We start from the raw sequence: 16,352 nt of genomic DNA on the forward strand, positions 1-16,352 counted from the left end.
CTGTCTGGTTTTGAACAAGACTGTGGGGTGTGACATGCGAATACCTTCCAAGAGTGTGGTAAGTGATGCATCCCATGAGGCTGCTTTTCACATCCTCTCATTTGGAGGGTGTAATGCTTCATTCTGTCTTTGCAGGGCTGGGGACTGGAAAGACTGGGAATTGTGCTCTCCCTGCAGTGGGGTCTGAGCTATATGACAGCACCTCCAGGTTGTTTAGCAACTTAGCTGACTTGAAATAGGGCATTGGAATAAAACATATTCTGAGTGATTTTTAACTAAAAGCTAATGTGAAAATGTGGGAGTTTAAACCAATGTAAACATATTAAATTGGAAACTATTTTCAAATGCAGTAAAGAAAAAAATTGTGTTTGTGCTCTTGAAATTCCTAAAGGACACATTTTCCCTTTCGAGTCATGATTTAATTAGATTATATTTTATTAGACATTCTTTACAAATTTTAAAATACTGCTATTATACATGCACAAAGGAAAATCAGTTTGAACAATTGTATGTAGGCATTCATTGAAGTCAACCACGAAATGGGAACATTTTATGTCACTTATCAATGTACTCGATATGTATATCTAAAGTGCATTATGTTACAAAAAATATAGAAAGTCAGCAGCACCAAGATACGTTCACAAAATAAATACACCAGTCAACAAAATAAATTATGTTAAATGTGATAATAATAATTGTCTTAGCCTTAGGGGAAAAAAAAAAAAGAAACAAAGAAAATTCACAATAACCAAATGTGCAGTTTCAGAGAGCAATGGGGGAAAAAGTTTTATTCTGAGCATTTACAATATTTACAGGTAATAAATATTTTAATACTTCCCATATGTTCACTATTACAGAATACTGCAATATGTCTTCCAAAAATTTCTTGCTGAAAATGTCAGCGCCTCCTGGAAAGAGAAAAGGACAGAAAATAATTAAAAAATTAATTTTCACTTCAAATATATGGACATAAAAGTAATAGCAAGAGTGCCACAAACTATAACATGTTCCTCTTGCTGGTAAACGTTCGCAATAATAAGGCCTGTTTAACAATGCTACAGTTTAGACATCTTTGCAAGACTTCTACTGTTATTTTCTTCAATGCAACGAAGCTAGCAGTAGGAAGACGTGCAGTTTGTCATGACACTGAAGCCATCTATTCCAATATATTGTACACTCAAAGGAACAGAAAAGGGCTTTAGTTTTGTTTAGAGGTTTATGCAAGAAGATTACTGAGTGCTACAGGTAGAAAAATTGTATCAATCTATAATAAACATGCCAAGTGCCAAAAAAAAGAAAAAAATACGGTTGGAGAAATGAAAAGTTTGTTTTGAAGATAAGAAAAAAGAAGTCCTTATTGAACACTGTAGCAATCATGTCCCTGCTGTGTTTACCTCTTGGATGTGATGCTAAACTTCTGACTAATGTGGTCCCACAGGGCTTATTAGGTCTGTCTTTCCCACTGACAGACCACCTGCTGGGGAAGTGTCTGTTCATCTTAGAGGTATATATTTCTGTGGTGTCATGTACGTGAGTGTATGCAGTATTCATGCTGTAAAGGCTGCTCAGATCTTGAGCAAACTCTTGACAGCGTATCTCTTAAAGTACCTGCATGAATGAAAATACTATAATCCTGAAGCTTTCACTCTGTGAGACAAAGAACTTGGTCCTGAAAGAAAAAGCGCATCTCCTGTTAAGCTCTGACTCCCATTTCATTCAGTCCAAGTTGAAACAGTCAGCTGTGTACAGTCCTAAGATTTTGAAATTTTCTAAGGGATGCTGGCAACCTGGTGTGAGTTATCTACTCCTCCCTTTCTTGTGAAGGCATGAGAACAAAAGCAGAGCCTGCTTCTTCCCTGTCAGTGCGTTACTTACACTACAATATTACTTTCAATTACTTCTTAGCAGTGCTGCAGGAAATGCTAAAGGGTTGGGCTTTTTTTCCCGCTGTCCCTGTGAACAACACATTTCCGTAATGTATGTTGGTTCCTTAGGAAACAGCTACAGGGTGGAATGTGAAGCTATAGGATGGAGCTGGATTTGCTCTATTGCTGAGCTGATCACCCAAGCTGCGGGTAGCTTTCCACATGGCAGACATGTGTGGGTGTGAGACGCACAAGAAAGCAAATCCTTTGGAGCTTAAGAGGGATTTTTTATGTGTACATTGAAAATGAGACTACATCTAACATTAGGGAGTTTACTCATTTGAAAGATTTCTTAGAAAATTAGGTAATAACAGCTTAATTGAATTGGAACAGGAATATAGCTGGAATGTCCATGAGAAATAATTTTTAAGTGCCTGGAATGGAATCGCCAGCATGGAATTCCTTAATAATTAACTAGCAATATTAGGGTGTATTCAGGCTATATTGCAATATGTATAGTAATGGCACACAATTCATAAAGCGTGACTGTATATGCTGCTGCAATACACAGGCCTATTTTTAAGAGGGTGACATCTTCGATTTGGCTTGGATTTTAGGCTCTGTTTTGGAGTTTGAGCTAAGCCACATCTTGACAATGGGCTCTGTACTAATGACTACTTGCAAGTTGCTTTCTGTGATTTGGTCCCAGATTTTGCAAGGTTGGCTTCTTTTGCGAGATACTTCCTGTAGTAAGTGAGAAGATCTAGAGAGCACATTATTTTTGGTCTTCTTTCTGACCCAACCCCAAAATTTTGGGATCAAGATTGGGTGGGGGAATTAGCATGAGGATTTTAATTCAGGGTGTTGAGCAGAAAAGAAGCACAAAGATGCAGTGAAAAACATGCCTAAAGCTTATCTTTGCACTTCTTTGACATTTACCCGGCTGCATTATGCAGATCTACTTCTTCACTGTAAAGTAACGGTGCTTCTCCTAAGCTGCAGCCAGCCCCGGGGGAGCTACGAAAGCAGCTTCTACTGGTGTAACATATGGAAATCCTGTCTGCACATGCCCTCCTTGCCCCCCACCAGCAGATAAAGTAGAAGTTTCTGATCCTGCTCAGTGCAGCTGAGGAATCGATGTCACTCAGATGTTGTCACCCTTCATCTAAAATGTGCTCTCCCATCTTGTGCCATCAATGGCATAAACAACTACATTGAACCTTATTCCCCTTATCTTAAGTAGATGTCAGGGAAGGAAACTTGCTTTCCTTTAAAGTTTAGTAATTACATATTTTGCCAGCCTAGTGGGATAACTACAAGCTTCTATACTAGCAGTTACTTAAGAGCTGAACCAGCATATCATGCTCTGTACATGTGAAGGAGGAATTTCATTTTCCTGTTTTACGGTTTCTCTTTGTTTAATCATCTTCAATTAAGTATCTAAAATATAGCTCCGCTTTAGGAATCTGTTTCTTGCCCTGAAGAAATGCTGCATCTTGGTGAAATCAGTAGGTCAAAGCTGGATTGCCTTCAGCAGTCTAGACTCCACAGCAAAGCTGACTGCCTTCAGCCATCTAACCATACTTGAAACAGAAAGGCTTAACTAGGAAAATCAACAGGCTTGTACCTGTAACTCTTTTACATATCCCATTGGATATACAACCAAAGACAGAGTAGTAAGAAAAAGAAGTAAAAGTTGAAAAAGTTGAAATGCCCTGGAATTTTTTTTCCCTACAGTTAAGATTAAGATGTGCTGAAGACAGGTGTTATTTATTAGCCACCACAATCCCTTAACATTTGTTGAAACGTCAGGTGTCTCCTTCCTGGGAGTCCCAGAGTGTGCTTTTCTTAAGGCACTGAGACAAACCAGCCACTTTTACTTCACCAATTACTGCTACAGCCATGCTAACTGGTTCATGGCCAGGGACACTGACTGCTGAGACCCAAATGCCAGTAACTCCTGTAGATGTTTGTAGAAGTTGAGGCAATGGAGCATGTTGCAAACCGTGGCCTATGAAGTTTAACCCAAGACTGGATTGTGGTAAATGCCACAGCTGGTGTCTCTTTCTAAGGGATTTACTGTGAGCAAGTGGCATTCCTCTTATGTCTCTCTTCTGCCAAAGTGAAGGGGAGGAAAAGAGAAAAGGGTGGGCCTTTTGCTGTTGAAAAGACAAACATTTAAGGAGAGTTGAGGATTGGACTCCTTGGCTCTGTATGCAAGTATGCAGACTTCCACTCAAGCTATGATGACTGCAAGCAGATGAGTTGCTTGGGGCACCTAAGCTGAAGTCTTCAGCTCACTGCTGCCCTGAAAACCCATCATTGTCACACATGAGGGAAGCATGTCTCTCTCCAAAAACAATGCTCAACATTTTTCAACAGCAACGTAATTTTTTCATGAGCTGGCAAAAAGATGGAGCTGTATTCAAATGTCCTAATGGCAGGGAAAATTTTATGGTGAAAGGCTGGTCTGCGTTGTTTGCAGATATTACTAAGAGCTAAATTTTCCATATCCTCCCCTAAGGTTAAACAGTAAAATGAAAAACTGTAAAGTAAGAGTAGGAAACTTGCCAAGAAGGGGAGGCTTTGAGAGGGAGGAAAGAAAGCTTCACCATTTTATAGATGCAGAGCCTTAAATAAAATTCAAAGTTTTCAATCTGCTGAGGCCCAAGTGTGGGACCAGTATCTGTTGTGAGAGACATTATGGTTAAAAGAGGAAAGAAAATATTAATGGCTATGATGTGCTTTCTTTTTGCAAAAATTACTTACTACTCACTCAGCTTCAGGAAGCTCATTTTGGCAATAATTGGTTTACTTGAGTTGTTTGTCATAGGAAAATAAGACTTTATCACCAGTGAAAGGTGGAAAGGGAACTTACCTCCAGAAAGCACTTGAGATTGTGCTCTGCTTGAAAAGCCACTGTACAGTTATGAGCACAAAGATGTGCTATTGCTCCAAGTTTGAGTGAGGCCTTGACCTCTCACACTGAAGGATAACAATTTCAATAAATGTGTGATATACCCTCTAAAATTATATATGAGAATTACCTTAAATTGTGATTATGTGTAGTAACGGAGTTGTCCAAGAGTGGGCTCACGGTCACACTGCTTCCATACATGTCAGAATTTAGCCAAGCTGAGCGAGCTCGCCTCTTTTTCTTCTCCTGTTCCTTACGTTTTCCAGGCTTTGCTTTCTTTTTCTTCCCTGATGCCTTCAGGGGTTGCTCCTTGTAGGTCTGTGATTTGTTTGTCTCCTGAGTTAGGTATCTGCCCTCATCTTCGCTACCAAATCGGACAGGGTAGTTCTTCGTGTTGGTAGCAGGCTTAGGGTTAGGTGAAACCTCTGAAGTTGCACGAATTTCTGCAGTGTTGACACCTTCAATTAAATTTTGAAGGAATATTCTTCTTCGTAAGTCTTGGATTGACTTGCCCTTGTCATGCAATAGCTGGTGCTCTGATACAGCTCGTTTGCTAAAGAAAGAGAGGAGGGGAAAAAAAATAAAGTAGAATTTGGTTATTGCCCAGTACTTGGCAGAGCTCCTCTCTCCTCTGGCAGTGGCGGCCACAGTGACTGTGTACCAGCTCTCAGGACTGCAAACATCTAGTTAAATCAGACTGTGGGAGCAAGCCTTGCTTCTCAGAGTAGCTGCTCTCTCCAGAGAAGGGAGAGACCTAAGTGGGTAATGATTCTCAGCTGACCGATCACACACCACTGGACCTGGAGTTGGATTAGTCAGTGCTCTGTTCTAGGAAAGCATGACGACTCAATATATCACACTTCAGGCAGTAAAAGCAGGAAGGCAGTCATCAGAGATAGAAAAACTAATGGGTCAGATAATGGAGCATTGCAGTCAAGAAAGAGAAGGAATAACAAGTACTTGTACTGAAGCCGGAAGCAGTGTTTATACAGCATCATTCTAATAATTTTCTTCTGCTCAGTCATGTACTTCAAAAACATAACTAAATACATAAAAGTGCATTTCATTTCTAAATTTAAATAAGTTCAATGGAAGGAGTGCCTAAAATGTGGGCACTTCAGTCCATGATAAGCTATCCAGGGAGGCAGCAGCCCGAGCGTCAGCAGAGCCAGTCCTGCTGATTTTACTGCTTGGCCACTTGTGTCTAGTTATGGTTTGAAATGCCTTTCTAGTATTCCTTTAAGTGCAAACTTTTGGGGCCGAAATTATTCTCTGCTGTGCTCTCTGAGTTTTATGCTAGCTCTCTTCACTGGATCTTCTTCAAGAGCCTCCCGGTTTGAGTCAATCTCTGGTATTTTTCCAGAGTTTGTGACCTTCTGTTTCACTAGTGTCTGCTTTGTTTTCGAGGAACTAGGAGATGGTTAGCTACCTGTCTTTTAGAGACATTGCACTGGCAAAGAAGGTATGAAACATCTGAGAAAAGATAAAAATGACACCTGGATAATAAATATCTGTGAGAAAATACATGCTTTTTCCTTGGTGAGGGATAGACGCACAGCTGCACTGTGAAGCACAGAAAGAACACAAGCTGGGATTTTAGCTGTGTTCCCATGAATGCTATAATACAGTTTATCCTTCCAATTGCCCTACTTCAGTGTGCTGAGATTGGCCATGTATCCTCTCATCTTGCATCAGGGTACTGCATGTGACTGGATTCTTACTGGCCAAAGAAAATGAATTTACTGCCTTGCCGGTCATACAATCATTGGGTCAGTTAGCTGGATAAGAAGCTGTTTCTGCATGTGGGTGAAATGGGAGAAGACACATAACTGTGAGTGAATATTCCTTCCTTCTGTCCCAACCCTAATTGTCCCATCACGTTACCAGGTTTCAAAATGTGGTGGACACAAATATTATGCTAAATGATGAGGAGTGTTCTGCAATTTATCTTCAGCCAAACTATTTAGATTTGTGATTTGTTTAACACTAGAGCTATTTTGAATTGGCAACTTCAACTAGCATTGGTTTAAGAGCATCCCATTCACTTTTTGTCTTTGTAGATCTGCAATTTCTGAGTATTGGGTTCAAGTGATGTGTTCGAGTGATATTACGTCTCTGTTACTCAGTATAAAATTCAAACAGCAGCTTTCACCCATTCCACAACGAGACTGAAAGATGACTATTGTTTTCACATGAAGTGATAGAGTAGGGATACTTGCTCAAAATCAGGCCTAGATATACCCAGGTTGGTGAACACACATTTGACCAAACTTTGTCTATATTTTAAGCATCCTAAAATCAGTTTTGGATTACCTCAGGCTTTAGGGAATTGTTTTATATCCTTCAACTCAATGTCCCTAAGAAAAATGTGATGTGAATAATACCGAGTGGAACCCATATTGTTTCTTTCTTTCTCTTCAGTGCAGCTGTGACCATTAACACAAGCTCAGAATCTCCCCCAGGAGAATTTTTTTGACCAGTGCACTCCATGAAGCTCTCCAATAGTATCTCTAACAACTTTTTTGTTGAAGTCAGTCTGATTTGCAAGTGTGCCAATAAAACTAGCACCTTGGCCTCCTCTGAGTGGCATCCTTCTGTGCCGCTTGTCAAGTTGTCCATTGTGGCTCACGTTACATTCCTAGCTTCAGTAATCTATTTTGCCAGGATATTTGCATGGGAAATGCAGTTCTCCTTTCACTCCTCTGGTTTATAAAAAGCATACAAAATCTTAGTGCTTTACTGAGTCTAAACCAGCATGTCTCATATGATGAGCAAAGCTTTCCTACTGCCTCTTGTAAACTACCAAGGATAATTCCTTTTAACACAGACAACCTAAAGCTGCCTTAATCCTGTAATGTGTACTTGGTCAATGTACCCACTGTGACAAAATCTTGAATCTCTAAAACCTGTTATTAAAGTACACTTGATTGAAAAGCTATTCCATTTTACAGAGCTGAAACCTAAAGATTTGGTTCCAGTACACACAAGGGCAGTCAAACAGCATTACAAGATCTACATCTTGAGTGAGTACGCATTTCCAAAATAATGCAGGGATTGACATATGAGGGGTTAGCGAGCCAAAGAGGGTGGGTTTCTGTTTAAATGTCTGTATGATATTTAGCATCAAGTCTGGCCCCAAATAACATTCTGCTATTCCAGATGATTGTATAACACTACGTAGTGCTATATTTCACATGACTTTTATTATTCAGCCAGACTTAAGGATTACCTTTTGCCTACCAATTTCCTTTGCATACTCTAGATCAGAAATCTTCTCAAAACAAAGAAGATGCGGTAGATATGTATCTCTTTGACCTTCTGCCTCAGTTATGCAAACAACTTCTGTGTTTGTAAATCAGGGAAAAATACTTGCCCAAGAAGGCTGATGTGCTTCATAATGGAGATATCAACAATATCTCACCCACACAGACAGAGGAGGAAGGCAATGGCAACTGGAATGATTGCATTCACATATTTGGTACGGTATTTAAAAAAACATTAAGCTGTTAAGGTTAAAATGACCCACTAGAGGTCCCTTCCATCCTTCTACAAAATGTGCCTGTCATTCAAGGAAAAAGAGTCTGACCCCAAACCAAGTGCACTAAGTGCTAAGCTTATATGTGGTGGGCACTTTCGAGAGAAGGATGTTGATGGCTTGTATTTGACTGGAGCCTGCAAACTAATTACTGTATCCAAATGCACTGTGCACGTACAAGATAAGGACTCATTGTGGGAAAAATCTAGAAATCTGCCTTCATGTACTTCTAGATAAGCTGTGCTGTTCAGGCACATTCCTTCTTCTTTTTTTTTTTTTTTTTTTTTTTTGCTGGCTATCTGGTTTCTCTGACACATTCAAGTGACAACTTTCTGTCTCAGAGTTGCTGTTATTTAACTGTTATTGTCCTTGACTATTCATGTTGGATCTGATCAGCAAAATAACTGCAAAGGATTTGGTGAGCTCTCTGTCTGGATTTTGCAAGACTGAGTGCCCTTGTCCCTGGCTCCAAAGGGAGTGAAAACTGCTCAACCTATCTCAGGGTTAGGAGAAATATTTTCAGATGATCTAGGGACATGATGCTGCAGTGTCTGGGCATGCTGATAAAAATATCTAATTTCACTTTGAGGCATTACTGGGTTTCTCAGAAGTTCTTCAGCAGCTTAAGTGTTTCTATGACAAATAAAATGTCTGGCAATCTTTTCTTGGGACAGTTTGCTATTGCTTTCCAAGGGAGATTTGCCTCAGTAAAGCTGTAGAACCAGGCCTATGTAATTTTTATTATTTTTGCATGGTTATAATAATGTGCTTCAATATTTTCATCCATTACTGGTTTAAGCCTTTCACTGAAAAAAAACCGTCTCTAGGCTTAAGTGAGTTATTAACCATTAACTTTAGGAATAGTCTGTGGTGATATTAAAACAGGACACATGTTTGAGTGTGGTGTCTGTGTTTGTACTGTACCCACAAACAAAACTACGTGAATGCCACTAACTGACAGCTAACTGGTTTCTTGTGTGTTTTACATGCCATAGCAAAGAGGGAGCTGAGAAATGCATTTTGACTACTTAGTTTCCACTTCCCCTGCCCCATCAGAACAGAATGGGGATGTTGGGAAGACCTCTAATCCTGACCTTTAAAAACAAGTGTGAGCACAAAGCTAACTTCAAAAACAGAGAGAGTAATTCTTAGCAAATCTAACTTTAAAAAAAAAAAAAAAAAAATGGGCTTACATCCAGTTCAGAGTTTTCTAGTGAAGAAAATAACAGCATTTAACTGTACTTCAAATATTTTCATTTTTATTTCTAAAAAAGTTTGATTCCTCTCTATACAAAAAGAAGAAAATGATCTCAAATGAAAGAAATAGCTCAACAATTGTCCACAGGAGTACAAAAGAGCTAAGCATTAATAGGCTGGGAAGAATACACTGTAGCATTATAAGCAATAACATGTTCTACACAAATTGCTGTAGGAGATTTGTAATAACTGTGTGACTGGTGCCAAGGTTTAGGTGTGTCTGAAGTCAGTTCACCTGGGGGATTTTTTTTTGTTGCTTAAATGGTAGAGGAAGTGTTATTTGAATATCTTGTCCTTATACATGTAATAAAACAGTTACAAGGAAACCCATCTGAAGTTAAGTTTGCTGTGTCATGTTTGCCTGTAAATTGTGACGGGATTTTCCAACTCTCTTTCTCCAATCTGACTTCCTTTTGAACTTATTAACAATACAGCCCTCCACAGTATGACTGAAGTGTTTCTTCCTTAGAAAATCTGATGCAAGTCCAGTGAAAGCCAGAGAATTAGATGTGTGAGGCAGCTGGTCCTACATCAGCCCAGTGGCTACTCTTCTGCACTTTGCGTAGGGGTATTAGCATAAACCGTGTTGATTACTTTGGAAGAAACAAAAAGGTCATTTCCTGAACAGGCTCTCTTAAGTTACATTATCATTTATCAAAAAGGATGCTTCTGTCTCCAAGTCAGATACCCGACTCCCTTTGGATTTTTTTTCTTAAGTGGCAGAAATCCAAATGCATTGTTCAATACTTCAATTTCGTGGTGGCCCTCACGACCGCGTGTTCCCCCTACCCTTATCACTATTGGCTCCATGCCAGTGCCAGAGAAGTTTATGACACTTAGTGTAACACACAGCGGTTTGATAAAACGGGATTCTCCCTACTAGGACCCCCTCCCGAGTGCAGAAAGGTGCATGGACAGTAGCACATGCGGGCAAGCACACATCTGCATTGCTGCTCCCCTCGGAAGAAGAGACCCTCAGCTTTAACATCTCCATCCCAAAAGTTGTATAAGGTCAGACAGCTGAAAAGCGCCCTTTCCCTGCCCCAAGAGCACTTTGCCTATCAGACACCACCGGTGAGCACCTGGGGCAGGTGATGGGGAGCCGCAACGGGAGCGCGCCTGGAGGCTACAACCCCCCACCCCCACTGCCCAGGCCGGCAGCGCCGGTGCCGACGGCGGGAGTTCCCTCCACCGCCACCGGCGCTGCCGGCCCGGGGGGGACCCTCCCTCCCCACCCGCACCGTCATCGAAGCGAGAAAAAAAACCCAACAAAACAAAACTCACAGTCTGCGGCTGATCCCCTCTACTGATCTCCCGTAAGAAGGCACGGAATAACTCAGCAGAAACACTGCGAAACTCCACTGCTGGAAGAGTTTAGTGAACATTGTATCCTCCGGGTCTTAAAACCTGCAAGGAAAAGGAGATCAGTCCCCAGGGACACATGCGCCAGTGCCGTCCTCAAGCAGTCCCCGCTTTCGGCTCTACCAGCTCCCAGGCTGTGAAGGAAAAACAAACTTTCTGAACTCTCGTCAGCGGCTCAGTTCTTCCAAACTTCGCTCCGTCTCTCTCCCTTCCTTGCTCTCTGCCTCTCTCCCTCCCTTTCTCCCTCCTTCCCTCCCTCCCTCTCTCTCTGCCTCTCGCTGCCCCGAGGCAAGGGCTCTCTCAATACTCGTTTAAAAAACCATCTAGCTCATACTTGAGTCGGGTTAGAGAGCGCGTTCGTTCGTCTCCCTGAGGCGTGTTCAATTCTAATCCGCTAAACCGCTGTCTCAGGGCTTTACGTTACAGGAGAAGCCCTCTTTGCAGATAAGAAAAGATTCCCAAAAGTCATCTCAGCTACTCTCTTCTCTGTAAACACACGCGCGGACACACACACACGCACACATACAGCGATTCAGGCCGGGGGGTGGCGGAGGGGGAGTGCAGATGGAAATGCATCTATACATCTGTCTTTAAGTATACCTCTGGAAAAAAAAAAAAAAAAGTCAGGTTCACGTCCTCTGCTTCCGGAAAGCTGGTTCCACAACAGTGTTGAGGACAGGGAACTCAAGCAGAGAGCGATGCCTTGGTGGAGAGCTCGAGAGGTTTAAGAGGAGCGGTAGCCCAGGGAGGCTCAGGGGCTGGGGAGCATGCTTGGCTCTGCAGGTTGGACTGGGCTGGAGCCTGCGATGTTCACACGCTCCGAAACAGCCTCTGGGAGACCTGCGGGAGGACGGAGGGTTTTGCAAAGAGATGGCGCCCTAGGAACATGTGCGGAGAGCTCAAGAGCCCGGGCAGGATACCCACAGCCAAAGACTAGAAGTCAGCGCTTCCCGGGACCGGAATCAAAAAACAGCGATGAAGGGAAACACCCGACAGCACATGCACTCAGCAGACCCTAAGGACGCCAGCCAAGCTCTTCACATCTTCTGCAGCCGAGCTCCTCTCTCTCTCTCTCCCTCTACCTCTCCCTTTCTGTGTTTACCCCTAGGTCAGCGCCTCCCCTGCCGCAGCACAGTGGAAAGGGCGATCCCCCCACCAGTGGGAGCACTTACTAGATCAAGCCCCAAAGCCCAGCCTGGGACCGTTGCCGCCTTTTCTTTCGCACACCTACCGTTGTTCGTCGCAGTTCCTCTATTAGCTGAAGGGCTGATTCCTAATGATGTTAATTGTACGCTAGTAAAGGGGAGGGGGGGCTAAGTGGGAGGTACTCGCCGTCTGTGAACACGGGCGCTCCTGGCCAAAAAAGTAGATTAGTGGAAAGTTTTCTCCTCCTCTCCCCTCTCCCCTTTCGCCTTCCACTTCTCCGTCCGTCAGTCTGGCCTGGGCGTTGCAAATATCTGTGGCAGGTTGCGCTGCCGCGCGAGGCGGGTTGCGGCGCGGGGTTGAGGAAGAGGCGGTGGAGGCGGCCGGAGCGGCGGGAGCGCAGCCACCCCCCCGGTACCCCGACAGGGACCGGCCGCCACCCCCGCGCCCCACCGGCAGCCCTGCAGCCCCCGACGACGGGATCAACTTTTTCCATCACGGGAAAGCACTTATGTAAAAACCAAAGGTAACACAATCCGCCCCTTTATGCAGCTTCATTGCGCAAGAAACTGCCCCCGGCTATTACGAAGTAAGATATAGCGAGAAAGCCGGGGGGAGGGGGTTTGGTGCACCCCTTGCCCCCACCTTCCGGCGGCTCTTCGAAAGGGATATTCTTGACAAGCCAATCTGCTGTTTGACTGCAGAGGATGGGATCCCCGCACGCTGTGGCCCTGCCCAAGCGGACAGCAACACCTGGGGACGCCGGCTCCGTGCCAGTGGCATCCCGGGAGCCCTCATCCCTCCGAGGGGCTCCGCTCCACGCCCCGCCAAAACCTGCCCGGAGCCACCTGCCCGCGGGTACCGGCCGCTGTCCCCAGGTACGGAGAGGTCGGTGATTTCTGCCACTGACAACCTGATTTACAGCAAATGCTTTCTCAACATCCTCAGAAGTCACAACAAAACTCTGAGGTGTGCCCGCTGGTTGCTCCTTCTCATCATCTCCCCGTATTAAGGAACGCTTTCTGGAGAAAACTGAGGTGCAGAGCAAACTATTTTTCTACCTGCAGGTTACATTTAGTTCAACGCCACTTGCTGCCACAGTTTAAAAGCCCAGGTCCTCAACCAAATTTCATAATATACAGGGAAATAAAGCCGAAAATATAAGAGCTGAAATAGAAATCATGCTGAAAACATTAAACCGTTTATGCTGTAAATAAATTCCCTGAACACCTGGTAGGCTATAAATTAAAATGTATAGCTAATATGCTTCTTTGATTTATACTGCCCTTTCGCCTAATAAAAAATAATTGTAAGATCTCCTGAAAACAGCTCCCACACACTCATAGGTCTATTGCTCATGTTAAAGGCAAAACGTCCATTAAATATTTTTAGAATTACCTTTCCCCCAGAAATAAATAATAATAAAAACAAAACAAAACAAAAGCCAACCAACCAAACACAAAACCCACATCAAGAAACCCAAACACCACCCTAACCCTTACAGAGTCAGGAAAAATAAATAACCTTTATAAACTTGGAGAAGTGAAATTTCTTCACAATTTGTTACTTCACCTTTTCCTTGAGTTACAGCCCTCTGTGCTTCTCAGAGATCACCCTGGCCAACAGTGGTTGATCTTCTCAGCAATTGCTTCCAAAACTATGTTCTATCCTTAAGCAAAAAAAAAAAAAAAAAAAAAAAAGTGAAATAAAGAAAAAAAAAAGTAATACTATTCAAAATAAATCCAGCTCTACAGAGTTTTTACTCTGCTTGCAACAGAGTAGTGCTAAATAAAGGGTGCTAAAAGCAGGTGCTTTTCTCCCTTGCTGCTCTTTTTTATTACGAAGAACAGAAGCTTCTCCTAATATATATAGTGAGGGAGACCCTTCTTTATTGCTTTTATTGAAAAGACCAAACTTGTGACATCACAAACCACCTTCCTATGGCTGAGTTTGCCTCATCTCTGCCTCAGTGGGCTTGGGGGGAAAAAAAAAAAAAAAAAAGAAGAGAAGAAAAAACAACTATGGCTTTGCTAATATGGCAGGAACTGAGCAGTGCCAAACCGGTTTAGGAGACTTACTATCACATCATGATACCATGCCCTTTCCCCCTCCCTTTCCCCCCCCCCCCAACCCCCCCTTCCAAAGACTGTCATCTGCTGCAACAACAGGCGCAGGCTTCGTTCTCCTGCCACCTACACAAATACTTAACCCGTGAGCAAACTCCTCCTGGTACCTAGCCTCACCGTAACCTGAGCCCTCCTCCGTGGCAGGATGGGGCGAAATATCCCCTCTGCCAGGGTTTAAACCCCCGCTTTCCTCGCCGGATGGAACCCGTCCGGCTCCGCGGAGCGGGGGATGCGCACCCAAGGAAGCGGCTCCCGGGAGGGACCCGCCGCCACCTGTAGCATCTCACTCCGCCGGTCCCAGCCGCGCCTCCTTACCAGCTCCGGGTGTCCTCTGGCCTCAGAGGGGTGAGAGGATGGGGCTGGACAAGAGGAAGGAGCGGCGGAGCCATGCTTTGGCACAGGTGTGGGGACGGGAATCGCGCCGTCCGGCGCGATTCCCGTCCCCACACCTGTGCCAAAGCACCTCTCCGCGCATGGGCCACCCCCGGGCAAGGCTGATCCCGTGTCTAGGAGCTGGGAAAAGGCACAGTTTTGTCCGGGTTTCACCTGCCGGGGCCTCGGCTGCCGCAGGGCTCCCAGCCAAGGCGAGGCGCTTGCGGCGGCTGCTTGTTTTCTCAGCCGGGGCGCACGGAGGGACCGGTCGTTTTGTTGGACCTGGAAGACGCTTCAGTCACAGGGAGGTGAGGCAAAACCCTGTGTTCGCCTTTCTGGTCAAGTCCTCCCTGCCGTGACAAGGCAAACCTTATCATTTTAGGTGCTATGCCTCTCTTTTCTACCCCTTTCCTGCCTCAAAGACAATGAGATTTTGGAGAGATGCCACGCTTGGCTTCTGCCTTCTTTTTCCATACATATAAACAGGCATAAATCAGCTTTCCTACGAGGAAGCTGACCTGAGAGCTTGGCTAGGAAGGTAAGTCCCTGTTCCAGGTTTGGCACGTAATTCCTGAGCGGTGAATAGAGCCAGGGGCTGCAGATGGGTGGGCGACCAGGCTCCCCAAAAGTTGCTCAGAAGCGAAATCTTCCTCTGAAACAAAACCAGACAAGTGGGACAGATTTAGCTAATTGAAGAGGAGGTGCCATTGCAACCTCAGAAAGACAGAAGGAAATAATTACTAACCCCCCGCCCGGTGCACAGAGGCAGGCTCAATCCTCAGCTCTGCAAACTTCCCATCCTTCACCTTTGTGAAGTTCCGCCTCTCCCTCCTCCCTCTTGTTTTATTCACAATAAAGCAATTTCGTAATTTCCCCTCCCGGATTTCTATAACCTCAGTTGCACTCGTCTAGGGCTTCGGTTCAGACGGGGAGTTTAACCTCCTCAGTCTTCCCAGGATGGAAAAAATGGTGTTCAGCAAAAAAACACAGGCGTGCTGACTGCTTGAGAGTCTGGCGAGAAAGGGAAGGGAGCGGCAGAACAGCGATTGCTGGACTCGTCCTATGAGGACCAGAAATCGCCTGAGACTTGCACAACCCCTGTGATCTAGCAAGGTTCAAAGCCAGCGGACGCAACTCTCTGCAGGCGAGGTGCGAAGTCCCTGAGTTTTTTTCAAAGCTCCCAGGGTGGTCTTGAGGGGCTGTTGTGCAGCTGGGTGGGAGACACGATTGCTTACAGTTTGAGGCAGACTTCCTAGCACATACTCATTCTTGCCGGCAACCTACCCCTGTTGCACTCTGTTCCCAGCTCCCATCAAGGTTGCCTTCCTCTCCTTCCTGCTGCTGTCAGGAATAAGAAAATCCTTAGCCACGTCTGACCTGGTGTAATCTTCTAACCGGGTGAAACGATTCCTTAGAGAGAAAGAGAAAACCATTTTTTCCCTCCACATCAGCAAGACCCAGACATTTCGTGGCACTCCATCTGCACACAATAATCTACTTTATTAAACAATGATAGGGTAGCTGAACAGAGCTGCCTCTCCCACCCGAGAGGCGGCCGGAGCTCCCCAAGTTCAGCTATTAACACAATGCGTGGTTTATTTAGACAATATGCATTTAATTTAATGCACTTGAGACAGGGGAAAAAAAATATATATATATATATATATTTTGCCAAATCTTCTGTCTGGTTCCTAGAATCCAGTAGACACCGAAAGGAATAATTTCCAAATTCAAGGGCAAAGAGTCAGTTATTAATTCATAAAGCCTGTCCCTGC

At 44.2% G+C, this 16,352-nt stretch overlaps 1 protein-coding gene across 14 annotated transcripts; it reads right to left on the reverse strand.

The window, feature by feature from the left end:
* Nucleotides 1-417: 417 nt before the first annotated feature.
* Nucleotides 418-15,989, reverse strand: PTHLH (parathyroid hormone like hormone). Of its 14 annotated transcripts, none has more exons than XM_065034062.1 (7): nucleotides 15,862-15,989; nucleotides 15,096-15,229; nucleotides 13,652-13,748; nucleotides 11,463-11,776; nucleotides 10,859-10,981; nucleotides 4,913-5,335; nucleotides 418-908 (listed from the first exon to the last, which is right to left on the reverse strand). In XM_065034062.1, exons 5-7 carry the CDS (start codon nucleotides 10,957-10,959, stop codon nucleotides 899-901), a joined length of 534 nt encoding a protein of 177 aa, XP_064890134.1. In that variant the 5' UTR covers nucleotides 10,960-10,981; nucleotides 11,463-11,776; nucleotides 13,652-13,748; nucleotides 15,096-15,229; nucleotides 15,862-15,989; the 3' UTR covers nucleotides 418-898. The 14 variants fall into 14 exon arrangements, with proteins under 14 accessions (XP_064890134.1, XP_064890107.1, XP_064890140.1 ...); XM_065034035.1 differs by having other exon boundaries at nucleotides 12,168-13,748; XM_065034068.1 differs by lacking the exon at nucleotides 11,463-11,776 and having other exon boundaries at nucleotides 13,652-13,743.
* Between the last annotated feature and the right edge of the window lie 363 nt (nucleotides 15,990-16,352).

Source organism: Columba livia, chromosome 1, assembly GCF_036013475.1.
Source record: "Columba livia isolate bColLiv1 breed racing homer chromosome 1, bColLiv1.pat.W.v2, whole genome shotgun sequence".
NCBI lineage: Eukaryota > Metazoa > Chordata > Aves > Columbiformes > Columbidae > Columba > Columba livia.